Raw genomic sequence first — 19,060 nt, forward strand, 5'->3', positions numbered from 1 at the left:
TGAGGAAGAAGTCAGCTGATGTAAATGGAGGTAATAAAAAAACAAATGATTCACATACAGTTGGACAAACTTGTCAAGTGCCTATCTGGAAGCACAATGGCCACTTAAAACTGTAAGGAGAAATATTTCATTTAAAAACAAAGGAATCAAAATTGTGGATCTCATTACTACACGTTTAACTGATTAGATGTCTTGCATTGTATACCACAATGAAAGGAGCAGACAGAAATTAAGAGTAAAAAAAAGCTTTATTTGCAGTGCTTGCCTTAAAAGGAGAAATATATACACACACATGGTACCATTATTGTCTAACTTCATTAGGTAGCTAGCTCAGAATCAAATAAACCACTACCAATGAACAGTACGAGATCATATAAAAAAGAAAACAATAGAGGCCGAATACAAATTGGCATCTTTATTCATTTTGCAATTTGACAAACAACATGGACATCAATTGACTCCAGTCAAGAGAAAATATGTGGGCTTTTATTCATTATATTAAAACACCCAAACAAAAAATGCTTTGTGACTGGATGTAAACTATTTTTTTAAATCACATGGAAACACTAATGCACATTCAATATAAGCCCATGTCCTTTTATATCCCCTGGCACAGCCGAAAAAACAGTTTGAAAGATCAAATTATTAAATGATGGCTATTCTAGAGCAGTAATGGATGTGTAAGTCAACACTATGCACACACACTCACACACACAAAAATTCACAAAAAGGTTATTTGAATTTTCCAGATGACAACATTTGTGTATTTGGAAAGAGTAAGTAGTTAAACTAAAGAACTAGCTTTTTGTTTTAAACATTGCAGAATATGATGCACAGGAATGTTGAACATCGCATTAAAATACAAAAATAAAATTACCCCCCAAAAAAGAACCCACATTCCATAATAGTCTGGGGGGGGGGGGGGGGGGCTGTGTATGGGGAGGGAAAAAGGGGAAGGGCAATCTGCTTGAGTCAATCCTGGGGGGTGTCTACAGCAATTGACCAGAGAACTGCTTCACACTGAAATAAAGAGTAAAATGCACAAGAATATCAATTGACAGTTCTGGAAATAAAAAAATAACAATTGAAATATACAATAAAGCAGGGGGTTGAGTGAGAGGACAATTAAGTGGGCAAAAAAAAAGGTGAAAAAAATGAGGGGGAGAGGGGTGTGGTTAGTCCTCGAGTCCAAGCAGGTGCAGCACACTGAAGGGGGTGGAGAGGAAGAGGGAGGCAGGGTTAGTTACCATGACAACACAACCGCTAATTAGACAGCAGCAGCAAGCAGCAGGTTGTACAGCTGTATTAGCATCGACGAGAAGTAGTGTGTTGTATACGTGCCTACTGGTTGCCAAGGGAGACAGAAGAGGAGGCGCCCCCTGCTATTTGGCAGACTGTGATTTGTTGTCACTTGAGCTAACTAAAAACAACAAAATCACTAGTCTTCCACACAGCAGCGGCCAAGGGAAGAATCACTCCACTCCCTGCTTAACACTGAAACAGTTCCGGCAGGCAAATGGGCCATTTGTATGTCTGTTTTTTTTTTTGTTTGTTTGTTAAAACCAATTCAAGTAAATGATGTCCAATTGCTAATAAATATTGCCTCTCCGAAGCCGTTTAGTGCAAGAGGAAGGTTAGAACTAGTTGCAGATTGCATGGGGAAGAGAGGAAGGTTGTTAGTGGAGAGACAGCAGGCAAGAGGAAGTAGAAAGAGCATTAATTCATTTCATAACCATTTCTATATATAACATTCTTGAAATGGCCTGAATTACAATATTTTGAGTCTGGTGAATGGCCTTTTGAATGTACAAAACAGGCACTGAACTGGGAGCGGTGATTTTTTTTTATACATCTCAAATGATGGCTGTATCAAATGTATGGAAGCATTTGACGCACCAAAACAAGTGTTTTTTACATTGAGGCCTTCTTTACAACAGTTCCTTTCAGTTTTGCTGCAACTACATCATATATTTAGTTTAACCACCCTAAGCATTCTCAACACAAATCTATTGAATCATGCCAATATTAATGATTACTTTAAAAAGGTCAGACTTTTTATCATGAACCTCAACCGCAAAATGAACAAAGCATTGTCCGTTCTAATTGGAAAGCTCCCGCTAAAAGGAATTTCTACTATTTGGAGCCATACTCACACAAACTCATCCTATGTTTTATTTTATATATTAGTACTTTCGCTCAAGGGTCAGAGTGCAACTTGCCTGCTCTGTAGAAGGTACTGGGCATTCTGAATTTGATCCTGGGTGCCCATTATGGTAATGATGCGATCTTCCGAGCCCTCCAGAGGCTCGTCGATCTTGATGGACGCGCCAGAATCGTGGCGAATCTGCTTGATCCGCTGTCCACCCTTGCCGATGATGGAGCCCGCCAACTGAAAAGAGTCGTGGGGAGACATGGCAGCAATGGGGGTGAGGAGGAAGAGAGAGAAAAACAAGCAGGTGCACAAACAGTCAGGAAGCACATCTCCAATTAAATTCAATTCAGGCAAATATGGGAACAATGGTGACTAATTAGATTAATTATAGCTATGTAGTTTGGAGATACAGTTCACACTGGTGTGGGTTATAGGAAGGCTCCCTCAATAAAATTAGTGTTTACAATAGTAAGCATTCAATAAAAAAAAGTTCAATTTTGGGAATTAACATATTTAGAATCTAGTTCCAATATGTCCGGCGGTTTGCTCACATCCTTAGGGATGGTCACTTGGGTGGTGATGACCGGGTCGTTGTAGGCACCCCGCCCACCTGACAGCAACAGATTGAACAGTCACAAATAGAAGGATACAAGAACACGTAAAAATAATTTCAAATAATTTTTTTTTTAAAATGTAAGGTCTGTGTCTCGTTTCAGAATGGCCAGACTTGTTTTGCGAACAGCAATGGTTTTTTTTACCATCACAAATGTGATTAATATAGGAAGAACTTATTCAGAAAGAAATACTCAATCCAAGTGTTAATAGTCTGTGTAATAACGGCAACCTTTTCAGCGTTGTGACTGGAATTTATTAGAAGGGTAATTATGAGATCGAAGCACGCTCGTTTCTCATTATATTTTATTGAGTCACAGGTAAGTTAAATAGGTTCTTTTAATCTTGGTTTCTAAACAATGATTTACTCTGCAAACATTTAGTTTATAACATGAGTTGGATCTTTGAATATTGTGTTTTAGAAGCGTGGCAGACACCCTTTTCGAAATTGAAATGGGTCTGTAATTAAATGTAACACCAAGTGTTCAATCTTCTCATGATTTTGATTGTCTTGATATTGTGTCAATCTCAAGTTTCAATCTTTGTCTTGACTGTCTCTAACAACAAAACGCCATTTCAGGGTCTGTCTGTATTATTGAGTTTTGAGTATAAACTAATTTAAATATGACTTTCATATAACAAGGAAAAAAACCCTCAACAAAAATATTCTGCGAAAGCGGGATGTTGCGCTACCAGTGGGCACTTTAACATAGACTCTGTGCCACAAATGGATAATTAGACTATGGCAACAGTCCGCACATGGTGTGAGATATAACAAGATGGGGGTGAGCGTTAAACTTCACACCCCACTTGTGGTAACGCGGATATGACTTTGATAATACCGTCGAAGGCCAATTACTGGCAAAACCACATTCTTACAAATTTTGGTTCCAATTGTGGAAAACAATTTAAAAAAAAGTATATACATATTTTCATATGAAAGAGGAAAAAAAGTAAGAAAGAACGAAGAAGAAATTCCAGGGACTCACCTGACTGGTAGTTATCCCAGGAGGAACTATTGTCTGCACATAACAGAAAGAAATAATACTCAATAACATTTTTTGAGAAATAAAATATATAGTGAGGGGGGAAAAATCCCATTCCACTAATGACAAAGTAGATTCTTTAGACTTGTAGCATAAGTACATTTTAGAAACAGCTTCATAAGTACAGTATTGTACACTACATGATTGTTTTTAATAGTGATGAAAAGATTTACTTACCATATCCTCCTCCACTCTGTGAAAAAGAAACAGAAAGGCAGATAGGTTACCAATAGGCAAAATTTCTGTACCCATCTCGCACAAAGTGTGCATGCTGATGCCATCATGTGCATGCATCATCAATGGAGTAGAAGCAACCAAAAGCCACTAGTTTTCATCCATGCGCTAGACTCCGCCCCTCTCCATCACCCCCTCCGCCCATCAGCCCCAATTTTCACCTGCTATTCAGCAGCTGATGTCGCCAGGGCAACAGGCAATTCAAAAATGCTGTTGCTGGGCAACGACAGGCAGTATCCTGCCAGCTTTCGGAAAGGGCGGGTGGGTGAGTGTCAACAAAGCGTTATTGCCTAGCAACCAACTGTGCTCACCGCCACTTTCTCTTTGCACGGAAAAACAAGCTGGCCATGAAAAAACTACACGGTAAGAGAGCAATTATAACCGATTATTATTGGACAGCTCCAGCTGGGGCGATTATGGTCATTTCAAAGCGATGGCTGTTACATACCAGCGAAAGAGTTTAAAAAAAAAGCTCCGGCATGAGTGGACCACAGAGCACAATCACAGCTTGTTACAAAGCAGTGGCAAGCAGCATGCACCAGCCTCAAGATGCTGGCACCCTGCAAACTGCATGCATTTAGCAAGGGTCACTAACCATGTTATCACCGTAGCGATCCGGTCTGCCTCTTCTGTCACTGGTGATGAAAGAGACACGGAAGAGGGGGAATGGGCGGAAGGAAAGAGAAAATGTTCATGAAAAAAATGCTTGAAAATATTCCAAGGTGAAGAGAGGAAAATAAATTACAGTCCAGGTCAACCTGCACGCACGCACGCACGCACACACACACACGCTGAGCAAGATTACAGTATAAACACATTTCCTCCCAGCCATCTTCCCACACAATCACAGGAACAGCTCTGACAGCGTTATGGTGAGAGGAGTGACAGGTGGTGGTGATGATGATCAGAGCCAAGGGCTGCTGCTCCCACCCCTCACAATGTGCATTTATTTGCTAGCATCGTCACCAACATGAAGGGAATTTGTTTGACATCCAATTTTTTTTTCCTCACCAATTTCAATATGCTCAGCCGTTAGGTTTTGAATCATATAGCGTATCCACAAAAAGGATTTGCTATAAAGTATAAGTGGACACATTTAAAAAGCAGAAAACATTCAAGTGGCGTCCACATCCTCAGTCCAACTAGCTAAAGTGCTTGCTGTCATGGGCAATGTGGTGAAGGGGTACATTTGCGTAAATAAAAAAAATAAAAAAATAGAAAACTATTCTACTCGAGTGGTGTCGGCAAAATAAACCAAATTGGAGCCGTGGTAGTGGAGTGTTGACTGGTACTTTGGCCATCTTATTTTAATAATGGTATGAGGACAATGGGGTAAGTCTCGATAAATGTGCAGTCTCAGTTTCCCGAACTTTGAGGTAGAAAAAAGATGTTTTTTTAAATTGCTCCCTGCTTAGTTGGAAATATATTGTTAAGTGTTTTGTTGGAACTGCAGCTCACAAACAGGTTTTAACCCTACAATTTCCTGCCAAGTCTAGTCAAGCGGGATATCTTTTAACAACGGACAAGTAACTATTTATTTGTGACAACAGCATTATGCCATAACAAGCTTGTCACCTTGTGTTTCACACCTCATTTCTATAAAATCTCTAATGTCAAGACTGTTGTAAATAGAAAACTTGCTGGTAACAGTTTACTATTGGCACCTGAAAATCATCCACACCACCACATATTAAACGGTTGTTAGCACATGAGGCCATCATACTCTATTTAGCATTCAGATCATAACTACTGTAAAGGACCAAGACATACAGGACTAAAAGGGCTAAGGAAGGCGAGCAGAAATTTAGGAGGAGGAAAGGGGAAAAGTAAAACAACAACAACTTACTTTGACCTTTCATCTGAGCCACGATAAGAGTCATAGTAACGATCATCTCTGTGGAAAAGATGGAAATGAAAAAACAAAACAAAAGACAAAAACACAATACACCTAGGGTGTGATAACACAGTTCATGAAATGGACAAATACTAAATATATGCCCGTGTTTTCCACAGCACTAAATTTTATTCACAAAATTGGACAGCTTGTATCCAAAAGAAAATCTGTCTGCTGCAGAAAAACACTAAAATAAATAAATTAAAAAAAAAAATTGCATGCAAAAAAAAAAAGAAAAAGACGGTGTATATTTATGTGCATTTAAAGTGTGACAAGAAAGAAAACCTAGATAAACAACTTACCCCCCTCTGTGTGAGCGACCCATGGGCATAGTGTGGCCACGGCTCCTGTTCTGATGGTGCGGGGGAGGACCTCGCCTGGGGCTAATGTCATCATAATCCCTTCGAGAGTGGGGCATCGGCCCCCGTGCAGACCTGCTTGAGGACATTCGATCGTAGCCACGGTCGCCAGCACTTGGCCTGCTACCTCCTCGTGCACCGAACCCGCTCATTAGTCGGCGGCCGCCGCCGCCACCGCCGCCCCCCCGCTCTTCAAATGCCATTGTGAAACCTCCATATTCGTAGGTTTCGTCATAGAAATTGGGATCGTAGGGCTGTGCGCGGCCCTTGACGGGAGCCTAGAAAAGAAATTACAGGATGGACATTTAAATCTGAATTCATTCCAGTGAACATTTTATGTCATATTTGATGGTCTCAAATAGTTACACTACAATGTGTGTTTTGGATGACATTAACATGTGTGGTTTGGAGAGATTGATTGTAAAGTACAATTTAAGTCAATGAGGGGATGCTCGCATTTCCACTGTGAAGAGGGGAACAGTAGTAGCGCACTACCCACACAGATCCGTTTATATCCCTGCTCCCCAAGTGTTATGATTTCTATTCAGATAAAAATAAATTAATGTTCAAAAAATAAACTGGAAAAAAAACATACAAACATTTACATGTTAGATTTTACACTAAATGATTTAGATTGAATAATTGCTAATTTAACAATTTTGGCGTAATGTAAAAAAAAAAAAACATTACGTGGTGACAGACACCTTTAACAAAATAAAAATAAACTTAACTATACAATTTAACAAAAATGCCAAATGCGAGCAAATTCATGTTGAATATATAGAGTATCTTATGTCATAAAGGCTGTCCAACATATCTCTTCTACTTACGACAGCGATGACCTCTAGCATGGTCTTTATACATTCAACCACACGTTCCATTTTGCCACCGACGAGCACAACGCGGTCTGTCGACTGAGGACAGCAATCCTGATAGAGCTTGATACTGGTCTTTGTATTCTGGAAAAAATGAACCCGACAAAAAACGTTTACAAGACAGCAGCAAAATGTCAGTAGAGCCTTTTGACTAGAAATGATGCGATGTTCCTACTACTGTTGCAGTTAGGAATGTCCTGATCACATTTTTTTTTTAGCATTCAATCAAATTTCAATTGAGCTGGTTTAGTTCACCTACTGATCCAGAGTCCTGATCTGATTCTTCAGCATATATGTTGGTCTTTACTATTTTCAAATACCCCAAATTACTGGCAGTTGTTGTGACTTTTTTAATAGCTAAAAATGTGATTATAGTATACAATACACATAAAATATTCAGCAACTCTGTATAGGCCCAAAGGCAAGAATACTTTTGTGGTATTAGTATAGCAAATGATATTACATATTAATGTATTTGCTTTTATTGTGTATGTTCCTGTAATTGGGTTAGTGCATTTAAAATGCTAAATTCTGGGGACACAAATGGTGTGTGTGTGTGTGCGTGCGTGCGTGTGTGTGTGTGTGTGTGTGTGTGTGTGTGTGTGTGTGTGTGTAAAATTAGCCAGCCCCTCCACAAACGTAAAAATACATTCTTACAATATACTTGGTGAAGGGGATTTACTAAATTTCCAACATTTCTTTTTAAATATAATTCTCTAATAAATAAGATATACCCAAAAAGTTTACAATTCCAGAATGAAATAGTGCAGACATGACTAATGCACATTGCCACCAATATTTAAATTCAAATTGATATAGCTACGTATATATCGCTAACTACTAAAAAAATACCTCTCTGAGCTCCTTGATCTTGGCTCCTTTGACACCAATGATGGAGCCTGCCAGGCTTTGGTGGATAAGTATACGGAGATCACACTCAAAATCCATGCCATTGTACTGCTGGTACTGTGGGACGCATGATAAAAAAAAGTGTTCATAACGATCATTTATTCAGTTGAGCATGAAAAGACACAAGTCTCATCCTTACCTCCTCCAGAGTGGGGATAATCTTGAGCAGAATCTCCCCAATGGTCTCTATGTCAGCACAGATGCACAGGATGCTTTTTGTGACACATGCCAAGTCAAAGGCAGTGGCAAAAATGGTGGGAGCGTGGGAAGCCCATGAGGCATCCCAGCAGCAGGGATGGGGGTAGGGGGTGGGGTAAAAGCATATTAGATCAAATACTTCAAAAGTACAAAGTTCAACTATTACCATCTAATGTAAAATTATTCAAATATTATGTCCTTTATCAATAGTAACTTGAGATTGTAAAAAAAATGATAATTCTGCATTGTAGCTGGCTGAAAGCTACAAAACTCAGGAAGGCGATTATAAAGACGTTTTTTGGTTTGTTGTCCTGATCAGAAAAAAACTAAGAAAAGAGACAAAAAAATAAAATTAAAAAAAAAAAGAAACAAAAACAAAATGACAGCAATCAGGGACCACTGAAGGGGCAAGATGTGGAGAATCTGGCTGGTAGGATTGGGGGAAGAGGGCAAACCAAACAAACAGGGAAAACACCAATGTGTGCTCAAGAGAATTGGCAAGCATAAATATAAGGCTGGCACAATTATGAATAGTTACATCAAATAAGATGTTCTATACCAGGCAAATAATGATTCATTTGTAAGTTTCACCAATTGATATCTGCACCCTCTAAGCGAGAAAAAAAAAACATTTGAGGGTGAGAACTAGGAGTCAATTTTAAATTTAGACGACAGAAGTTTGATAATAGCGTCATTCTAACTGAAACTGCACACAAGTGACAAAGGTCTGTGCGCAGGACGTCTTTTTAGAACACCAATTGTGTTATTTTGCTATGGAAATAGGAAACTAGCCATTAAGATTTATATTTAATGGTTGGGCACTAAATAAAGCCCATATGGGAAATTAAGTAAGTTAGTTTTTGTCTGTGGCGTTTCACAAATTTCTATGAAATAAATGATCAGTTTGTCAAATGTGAACTCAATTTGTATGAAACTACTTTTTTTTGCCCCGACTGGAAATTTACAAACTTTGGTAGCCATTTGTACGCCATTAATTAGTGCGAGCACAAAGACCAAATTGGGATTTAGAACTAGGAGTAAGTCTGAGCTCTATTGTTGAGCAAAAGATGCGTGCATTAATGACTGGGAAAGTGGCATGATTGAGTTAAAACCATAGCAGCAATTAATAGCTACACCGAGATGAAATAAAAAGGTGAGCAGGGACAAAGAGAAACAAAATAGTTGAAGATTACCAGGGAATGGGTGGTCATCTAAGGCCTGTTTTGTAATGAGCTAGGGAAAGAATGGGTCGGCGTAAAGCTGAAGAATTATGGGACTAACACACAAAGCACCCAAAACATTCACTTTAAAGGAGGGCGGAAGAAAGAAAGGAAAAATAACCATGAAAAAACATTGAAAAAGCATTCTGGCTAGCACAAAAAAAGCAGATTCTAACAAGATTGAGGAGGAAAAACTAGTGAGCAGACTTAAAAACCTTGGCAATTAACGAAAAAAAGACAAACAAAAAAAGGACAACATCAGCTATTTAGCCTTTTTTTTAAACTGCGACTATGATATAATGAACATATGAAGGTTATCAAATACAGTGAGCTGAGAAAGAGGCAGGATGACTATGACTGATCTTCTCGTCTGTTTGACCTGTAGTCAGGCAGTGAGAGGGAGGAGCTTAGGGACATACCGCTCGGGCCCACTGCTGTCTGGGACTGACACACTGGCATTGTACTGGGCGTGGTGGCATGGGCAGAAGGGGCCGGGGCCATTCGAGCGTGGATGTCATTCGAGTAAGGCGCCCGTTCAGGGAACGGGGCGCGATTATGGACAGGGCCAACCGGGGTGTCAGGTGGGCGGGCGGGCGCAGGAGGGGCCATCCAGAACATGGGCAACAGAGGAGGAAGTGGGCAAAAAAGTCAACAGCAAAATAATAAACAAGGGAGAGGGGAGAGGGGAAACAGTTTTAATATACAGGCTCTACACTGATCATTTGTGTGTTGTATTGACTCAGAGATTGGCTTGGCAGAGAGTAGAGATGGTCGACATTGGCAAAATGAAGTTATGTTATAGTAAACATGAAAGATTCTAACGTTTGGGGAACAGACCAGGAGACAGCAGGAGAGGGGAGTGGGAGGGCAAACTGGAGGCAATGACTTTGAATGAACTAAGCCAGGTTACCTGAACACCACAGTGCTCTTCTTTTCAGAAATCATTCACAGATTTAAAACACTTAGCAGATGGGCAGGTTTACCTGTAGCTGGGTTAACATGGTCTACACTTAAATTGAGAGTAACCAACGGACATTGCTATCCAAGAAAACCCCTAATGCTCATTAGAAAAGATTAATAATTAAACTACTATCTTAAATGTACTCACGTCGGAACGCAGAGCTTTGATGTTTTTGCCACCCTTTCCGATCACAGCCCCTGCATTCTGCAATAAAAACATACATAAATCCCACTGGTTCCTGGGGTGAGTATTTCTATATAGTTAATTTCTATTAGGAAAAAAAATGTAAATCATTTTTTTATACTTAGTCATAGCGTGGTGTCATGTAGGATTTTGAGGGGGGAAAACATAATTACATTTTTGAATGAAGATGTAAATACTTTCCCAATGGATTATTTGTCCCAACAACAAAAAAAGACTGCTTGTTTACTTTGCTCTGCAGGAGGATGCGGAGCTCAATCATCTCATCCGAGCTCCTGGAGCGCTTGAACGATTTTTGCTGATCTGCATCCTCGGCGGGACGCTTGCCTGCCGCAAAAGAGATAAACAGACAGCATGAAGCCGGCAAACATTCATGACATTGAAAAGTAAATCAAGTTAGACACCAAAAAAAAAACACCTCATGGCTTGCCAATGTTAGTGGTTTAGCAAAATATAGATTAAGTGAGAATTTTGTGTTTTCTTTAAAGAACAGCACAACTTATGACAAAATAATCAAAATATTGACTACCATGAAACTGCCATTTTTTTCATTTCATGGGAAAAGTCAAACAGCATTTTAAAACAAGTTTATAATAGAAGTTAGAAAATATCAAAAGGTATAGTCCTCCTTTCACCCACAGCACTAGTTAAAACATACATATATGCATCAATTTATTACCATTTGTCTCTGTGGTGAATGAAGAATCGTCTTGCGTTTCTTCTTTTACGTCCATGGTCTTTCTGAATGTGGGATAAACAAGGAGCTGGCACACCGGTCCAGACAACAGGCAAGAAAAAAATCTTGGCTTGGCTGTGGTAATCTGTCAATATGGTGTGAGAGAATGGTGTCTTACATTATTTTTTTTTAAATAGAACATGTTTATTTGGAAACATGTAGTATTTGGAAACATATGTAGAGTTATATTTTGTTGACAAAATTCACGATGTACTCTTCCACTTCTACCACTAAGTCCACGACTTGGTCAATATGGGCGTGTCAACATACATAATTTAAACATTTGTGATGCCCGAGTGTCCCTGAACACAGCATTTGCGAAAATAATTTTAGTCCGATTGATGGGATTTACATGTTTTTTTTAATTTAGCCAATGATCCACTGGCTTTATGACTAGCCTAATTACGTCACACTTTTTCAGATGCCAATTACGTACGTATGCGAAAAGATGACCATCATTATATTGTATATTATTCACATTTATTGAACATGTAGATTTAGAGAACATAATTAGATGGGAAAAATATATTTTAAACCCTGAGATTTATACAAATAAGCAGAGGTCACGTTTTGATTTTACTAAATTTGGTGAAGAAATCCAAAATACGGTGGCTTGTCATTGATGTTCATATACGCTAACTGGCTATTGCCAGCTAGCGTGGATGAGCATCCGTTCGCTGCGCGATTTTCTAGAACTGCGTGTTAAATGAACTATTAAATATAGATCCCGTCTGATTTAACACTATATGAACTATGAGTAAGAAACCAGTAGTCTTCAGTTATCAGCAGGGCGCATGCGTCAATAGATTTGGTAAAATGCGCGCACCAAGCCCTTCACGCTAGCTGTCAACAACCAAAGGCTAATTTCGCCATCTTGCTAGAAAATCAGTTAACAAAAGCATCGCGAGCACAATCACACAGCGCGACCCGATGAACTCAATACCCAACACAATGCGTTATATAATTGACTATGGCTGATTCTGTGATATTTACAGCACCAAATGCAGCACTAAATAGGAAAGAGAGGTGACAAAATAACAACGTACGAACCAAAACGTGCTGTGAGGCGCCTCGAAACCGCTCCTCCTTCCTCCTTTCACCACAGGAAAGATACGCAGCTTTGGAAGCAGAAGACGATTGGCCGAGCGCTAGGCTGAAAGATCCCAAACACAACCTCTTATTGGCTGTTACCGCCGCCAATCAGTATTAAGATTTCCCTGCCGGAAGTTGTTTGAGTAATGTAGTTCCTGTCATATTTGTGCAAGTCTAGTCTGGTAGGTATGTTTTGTTCAATTTTAATTATCACCAAGCAACTGAAAGCCAGTGTGTTTCAGGGTTTTCTTTTGTGTGACAATTTGATGTTTTTTTATTCTGAATGTAGCACGTGCCCGATGCATGTTGGTTAGAAACTTTTGGCGCCTTATTTAGGAGTGAGTGTGTATACATACATATTTTACTTGCATCTACTCTTCAATGTATTGCTTATCATCACAACAAGAGGCGCTGCTGCTTGTCAATCAATCCCCAAACAGTATTTGCACAAACAATAATTTATACTCACTCACTAAAAGAGAATTAATGCACCATGCATGTCTTTTGGAATGGGGTCATGTTGTACCCAGCCTAAAGAAACACGATCACAATTGCATCAAGAACAAGCAAGGGATTAAAATGTTGCCATGTAATATGATTATTAGTTTCATATCTGACTAAAGACTGAATAAAATTTTCAGTACGACCGGTGTCATTAGAGTAAGAATATTAATGCCTTTTATTGTGGTAGGTCACTGAAGGTAGAAGGCACAGCATGGCTTCTCGGGCTGTGGTCCAGATGACCCAAGAATGGCTTCAATCTTCTCTGAATGTCCGGGTGCCTTTTGCCTGGCTGGAGGCTTGTGTGGAGTGGCTACAAGAAGAGGCAGGAGATGGGCGCAGATTGTCACAGCAACACATTAACCAACAGGTAGGTTAGGACAAAGTGTCTATGCAATGATGGTGTTTTGATGATATGCAAATAAAAAATGGGGAAAAATGTATAAAATTATTGCCTTCCATTGAGTATTTTGAATGCACACAATATAAGACCACCCTCCTTCAATTAATTACACTGCCATGTAAATAGAGCGATGGATAACTGAATTGTATGGAAAAATTAGCTAAATCTCAAAAGTCAAATGTCCCCAATATAATAACATATAACAGCAAGGAACACCAAGATGTTAATGAAAACTCTAGCCAATAATTAACAATTCTAATTTCCCATTTCGACAAAGGAAGAACAGAGAGAACCTCTTACAGATTCAATCGCATACTGTATTTTTCCATAAAATCCTCTTATTTTTAATGTGGGTCAGTTTATGTTATTCTATATGATTATTTTTGTAGCAATCACTATAAAAAATACAAGCTAAAAGAAATCACTGGGAACGGTATGATATGGCATGCAGATTTTATAATCTATTTTCAAGTCTTCCTGTGTGAAATTTCGATGTTTAAAGACAGCCATATATAAAGTGTAATCAATTGTGTCAACTTGAGTTGCACTGTTGTTTAAGGTTTGAAAACATAAATGTTGGTACTGTGTCCAAAATTTTATTTTCAAACAGCTTAGGGTAAAAAGAGCATACCTGTCAACTGGTACGTTCTCGCCGTAATTGGTACAACTGAAAGCCCATTTTTATATTGGTACGCTGTACACATGAAAATGGTACGCTAAACGGTGATTTTGAGAAAAAAAATAAATTAAGGCACTTTCTAGCCATTTTTCACCATCCGCCATTGTTTCTTCCCGGAAACGCATGTCTGCCAAGTGATATATGTACCGGCGCCTCTGATTGGCTAAAAAAAAAAGATCATGATAAACATTTCGTTTTGTAACACTTTCACCATGTGATTTCCGTTTCCTGTTCCCTTGTTTATGTTTACTTTCATTTTCTACTTGTTGTTCGTGATTTTTTACAAAAAAGTAAAGTGGTAAGATTTTCCATGTATTTATACATATATGTAAGGGCGAAAACAAAATTTGGTAAGATCACAAATGGTTCGAGGTTGACAGGTATGAAAGAGAAAAGTGAAAACCAAGCTGAAAACAGTCCTTATTTCGATAGGTATTTGAGCAGTGGCTCTTGACTGACCTAAAGGACTTGGCCTATGCAGTTCTCCCTGAAGGACTTAGTCAAAGCCACAAGACACAGCTCAATGGCACCTTCTGTGTACAGGTATGTATAGTTTTTTTGCTACTTTCAAAATACATATAACATCATCAGACCAAGAAGAGAGGGAATTAGTGAGAATATTTTTCCTTTTCATTCTACTCACTTTATTTCACTTCATTTTTTCTGAAAAAAATATGGATCATGTCCATTTTTAAGAGGTGGATCTCATTTTCTCATTATCATTTTTTCAGGATCCACTGAATTGTAATTTTACTTTTGTCCTATATCACCTTTTTGGTCACAGATGCTGCCCTTAGGAGACTTTTGAGGACAATAATGTATAACTAGGAAGCAAAATTCAAAAAGCAGCTTTGAGAGGTTTGTACTTTATACTTGAACATTCCCTCTTGGTTATAGGTTGACTCTTCTCGGGACATCAGCCAGCCCGCGTACATTCAACTACAGCAGTTAAGAGGCACCGAATGCAGCAATGACAATGTTTCGGATGCCACGCAGCTCACTCAGAGGCCATGGGAGCGCAAACCCACACGTATGCTCCTGTTGCAGGTTTGTGGATTTGTAAGAGCTTTTTATGTTTATTTTCAATGTTGTAATTTACAATATGATGGCTTCAAGAATTCTAGTGCAGTGACAAAATTCAGGCTCATCTATACAATCTATACTGCCGAATGCCATGGCAACGTGAACACTACATTAAAATGCACACTATTACATTGCTAACATCTTTACCATCATGTGTGTATATGGTTTTATAGAATTTTAAAATAGATAAAGAGAAGTTGTGTTGTGCACACTTAAATAGGGAGTAAAGACAGACAGGCATTCAGAGGAAACAGCAATGTAATCGTTCTTGCTGCAGATTTAAAGCAAAGATCACAGTAATCCTAGTTTTTCAATTGTTGTAATAGCTGCTTCTGTTACAGAGCGATACACGTTATCATGATTGAGTTCAACATCGCTGAGAAATCCAGGGTAATTGGAAAAAACAAGTGTGCATTTAACTATAAATACATGGCCATCATATTGAAAGTAAACCTGTAGGGTAAAACCTTATTGTCCCCAATGGATGTGATAACACAGCTTTTATGTGTAAAGAGCCAATAGCCAACCTGAAGGCAATCTCTTAAAAGCTTTCTACTGATGAAATTTCATTAATGAAACTGGCTGTATCTCAAATGTACATGGCTTTGCTCCTCTAATTATAGTGCACTCAGGCACACAGATATTCTTTACATTCAACCATGCAATAGAGCAGACCCAGACAGTATTGCACTCATCCCAAAACAATCTAAAAGATGTGAAATACTGTCTTGATTAATATCATTATCTCTGTCGCAGGTTACAGATGGCGTCCAAAACTTGGAGGCAATGGAGTATCAGCCGATACCTCTGCTAAATACTACTCTTAGGTGCAGGACTGCAGATGTTTAACTCTTGCATAAAACAAGAAAGAAACATAAATGACTGTTTGTATTTTTGACCTCTAGGCCTGGTGTGAAGCTGCAACTTCAGGGGCAGATCATCTGCAGGCTTGGAATGCTTTTATTGGGACCTGGAAATGTAAAGGTCCTGGGTGGGGAAGTAGAAGACTTGGTGGAGCGCAACAAACAGGTTTGTATTCTTGAAGGAAGGAATAGTTTTCTTTTAAAAAATATCACTGGCCAACATGGAGATTTCTTTGGGGAATTATTCATTCAGTTTCCATTCTGGGGAGCACACACTGAATTGGTTGCCAGTCAATCGTAGGGCACGATGAGACAAAAAAATTCATGCTCACATTCATATCTAAGGGCAATTAAGAGTGATCAACCAGGCTACCATGCATGTGGGAGAAAACCGGAGTACCTGGAGACAACCCACACATGCACAGGGAGGACATGCAAATTCCACCCATTAAGGTCTAAACCCACTAGTAATTAAACATATATATTTTGATTTAAAATGTATTATTATTATATGTATTACATTAATAGTTAATTTTGCTTGCATTAGTGAAAAGTGGGGCACTTACTAGTTCTCATCCCTAAAAGGGAATTTTGTACTACAGTCTATAGTATATATATATATATATATATATATATATATATATATATATATATATATATATATATATATATATATATATATATATATATATATATATATATATATATATATATATATATATATATATATATATATATATATATATATATATATATATATATATATATATATATATATATATATATATATATATATATATATATATATATAAAATCATTTTATCATTTCCATATTTTGTATAATAATAATATAATGTAAAAAACAAGTGATAACTATTTTTCTGATAGGAAAGGATTCTATGTCAGGCGCTAGGGCTTCCTGAAGAGCAACAGCAAGAGGAAGCCAGGGAGGTAGTGCCACCATTAAATCAAGGTACAGAATCTCTTTGGCAGCTTCCCCAATCTCAGAAAGTGCCAATAAAGTTTTTCTCATTACTAAAACAGCTCAAGGGGATGTCGCTAACCAGGCAGATCAGGATTTTGACCTAGATGACCTAGAGCTGCTGGCAAGTCTAGAGGCCCAGGAAGAGCAGGAGGTGGTTGAGAGGGTTCCCGTAAGACCTATTCGAGACAGTGGCTACAGGACCCTCACTCAGACCTCAGGAAACTCTGCTGGCAGAAGCCTGAGCTCCTCATCCAACAGGTAGGTGGTTTGTCAGTTAGAGCCAGCCAGTTGCTGAGTTTGTAAATCTCTTCTCAGTTCATTGCCTATGCGTTGTTTAATGGTTGCTTACGTTAGCACACCTAGTCAGCTCTTTGTTCTATATTCTATTTTTTATTATTTTTTACAGCGACTCTTTGTAATGACTGTTCTTATTGGCCTGTTCCGCCTGCGAAATTGATGGGTAATTTGTTGTAGCACCGTTACTGAGAGTAATGATGTTCAATAATGACCTGCCTGTGTGCATTCATTATAGCGATCTGTTTCTTGAAGACATGCGGTTTGAGACACTAGACTAGAGCCACCAATGAAAGCAAAGTCCTGCGTATCTATACTTAGTCTTCCGCATTATTTTAATAGCCTTTAATCTCTGTTCTTGTTGATACCAAATACATTTTCTGAACTGTACTCCAAGAAATGTGGTAATTTATGATCCTTTTTTTTCTAGAAGTGAAGCTTCAATGCACTCTTTCGCCAGTGGATTGAATTCATACCCAAGTGGTCACCGTGGTAACGAGCAGGAGCAGTCCAACCAGCAAAGCCTGGATGTCGACGATGACTTACCCGACGAGGATTTATTCAACCTTGTGTTGGACACGGTGGACGTCCCAGTCCCTCAACAAGGCGCCTCTATTCAAAACACCTTTCCCCCCACGTCTCTTTTTGAAACTCCAACAGAGCAAGATAGACTTGAGGTGGATGATATGGATTTTTTATCCGCAGGCATTGAATCTTATGGAGAGCAGGCACAAGTTTCAGAGTCCGACCAAGTAACTGGAAACGAGACAGCTAGTATAGCAAATGACGTTCAGGATGGGAGTCATGCCTTAAACACTGCAAGAGCAAACAAGGACCAACTGGGTGACATCAGTCTAAGCTCACCCCCGTTTACATACCTGTGTCTGCTAGATAACATTTCAACACCTACATGCATCACTATCAAAGCCTTCATTGTCACCCTGTTGGGTAAACTAAGTGGCAGCGAAGGCCTGTGGCGAATCTCCGCCACACTGTCGGACGGAAGCGGCTACCTGGACGCCACTCTGTCCGACCGGGTGCTGGTGGGCCTGCTGGGTTGCACGGTTGCCGAGAAGGGTGAAATGAAGCGTGACCCGGCCCGCAGGTCCCAGCTGGATGCCAGCATGAGGCGATGTCAAGAGGAGCTGGTGGACATGTGCTGCCTCATGACCGTGGAGGTGGGCAGTGGGGGTGGGGGAGCCGTGGTGACCCAGGCCGAGCCCGTTACCGAGTGGGTCCACCGCGAGCTGGAGCGGCGAGTGCAAGACAGGAAATGAGAACGGCGGCAGGGCGGATAATGACAACATTGACATTTACCATTAACATCAGTTCTTTTTATAAGATTGTTTTTCGAAATGACTACGATAAAGCCGCCCTTCTGTTTATTATCCGGAAGAGACGAGGTGTGAATCCATGTCGAAATGAATCCCATCTGTTACACGTGAATATAACATGTTGTCATTAGAGGGCGATTTCATTCATTTATTCACAGAACAATTTCCATGCATGCAATGTCCTTCATTATGACTTGAACATTAAAGTATCTAATTTCTACTAAATGCTGAATTGTAGGCATAATTTTGAACTCTAATAGGAGTACTGTAGCAGAGGAGCCATGTTTATATTCAAAATTCTGTAATGAATTGCTGGCTTTGCATTCATTCATTACATCCATCACATCTCGTTGGAGAGGTAATTGAATATCCAAGGGGAGTAGAGATCTTAAATAAAGTCTCCCACTGGCAGCAAATAAGAGGAAGGGA

The 19,060-nt window shown here is 39.2% G+C and overlaps 2 protein-coding genes across 5 annotated transcripts; one reads left to right on the forward strand and one right to left on the reverse strand.

Annotated features, from left to right (window-relative positions):
* Nucleotides 1-400: 400 nt before the first annotated feature.
* Nucleotides 401-12,551, reverse strand: LOC144215525 (heterogeneous nuclear ribonucleoprotein K-like). Of its 2 annotated transcripts, none has more exons than XM_077744531.1 (16): nucleotides 12,448-12,551; nucleotides 11,341-11,482; nucleotides 10,891-10,988; nucleotides 10,608-10,664; nucleotides 9,919-9,962; nucleotides 8,221-8,293; nucleotides 8,025-8,138; nucleotides 7,128-7,256; nucleotides 6,241-6,575; nucleotides 5,891-5,938; nucleotides 4,640-4,679; nucleotides 3,988-4,003; nucleotides 3,754-3,786; nucleotides 2,704-2,762; nucleotides 2,220-2,389; nucleotides 401-1,020 (listed from the first exon to the last, which is right to left on the reverse strand). In XM_077744531.1, the coding sequence occupies exons 2-16, from the start codon at nucleotides 11,393-11,395 to the stop codon at nucleotides 990-992; spliced, it is 1,302 nt and encodes a 433-aa protein (XP_077600657.1). In that variant the 5' UTR covers nucleotides 11,396-11,482; nucleotides 12,448-12,551; the 3' UTR covers nucleotides 401-989. The 2 variants fall into 2 exon arrangements, with proteins under 2 accessions (XP_077600657.1, XP_077600658.1); XM_077744532.1 differs by having other exon boundaries at nucleotides 401-1,206.
* Nucleotides 12,552-12,614: 63 nt separating this feature from the next.
* Nucleotides 12,615-18,856, forward strand: LOC144215599 (recQ-mediated genome instability protein 1-like). 3 transcript variants are annotated; one of them, XM_077744646.1, is made up of 9 exons: nucleotides 12,615-12,671; nucleotides 13,181-13,360; nucleotides 14,505-14,615; nucleotides 14,970-15,119; nucleotides 15,912-15,982; nucleotides 16,061-16,184; nucleotides 16,907-16,991; nucleotides 17,063-17,261; nucleotides 17,728-18,856. In XM_077744646.1, exons 2-9 carry the CDS (start codon nucleotides 13,205-13,207, stop codon nucleotides 18,572-18,574), a joined length of 1,743 nt encoding a protein of 580 aa, XP_077600772.1. In that variant the 5' UTR covers nucleotides 12,615-12,671; nucleotides 13,181-13,204; the 3' UTR covers nucleotides 18,575-18,856. The 3 variants fall into 3 exon arrangements, with proteins under 3 accessions (XP_077600772.1, XP_077600774.1, XP_077600773.1); XM_077744648.1 differs by having other exon boundaries at nucleotides 17,731-18,856; XM_077744647.1 differs by having other exon boundaries at nucleotides 12,623-12,675.
* Nucleotides 18,857-19,060: the final 204 nt, after the last annotated feature.

Source organism: Stigmatopora nigra, chromosome 22 (genome assembly GCF_051989575.1).
Source record: "Stigmatopora nigra isolate UIUO_SnigA chromosome 22, RoL_Snig_1.1, whole genome shotgun sequence".
Classification (NCBI taxonomy): Eukaryota; Metazoa; Chordata; class Actinopteri; order Syngnathiformes; family Syngnathidae; genus Stigmatopora; species Stigmatopora nigra.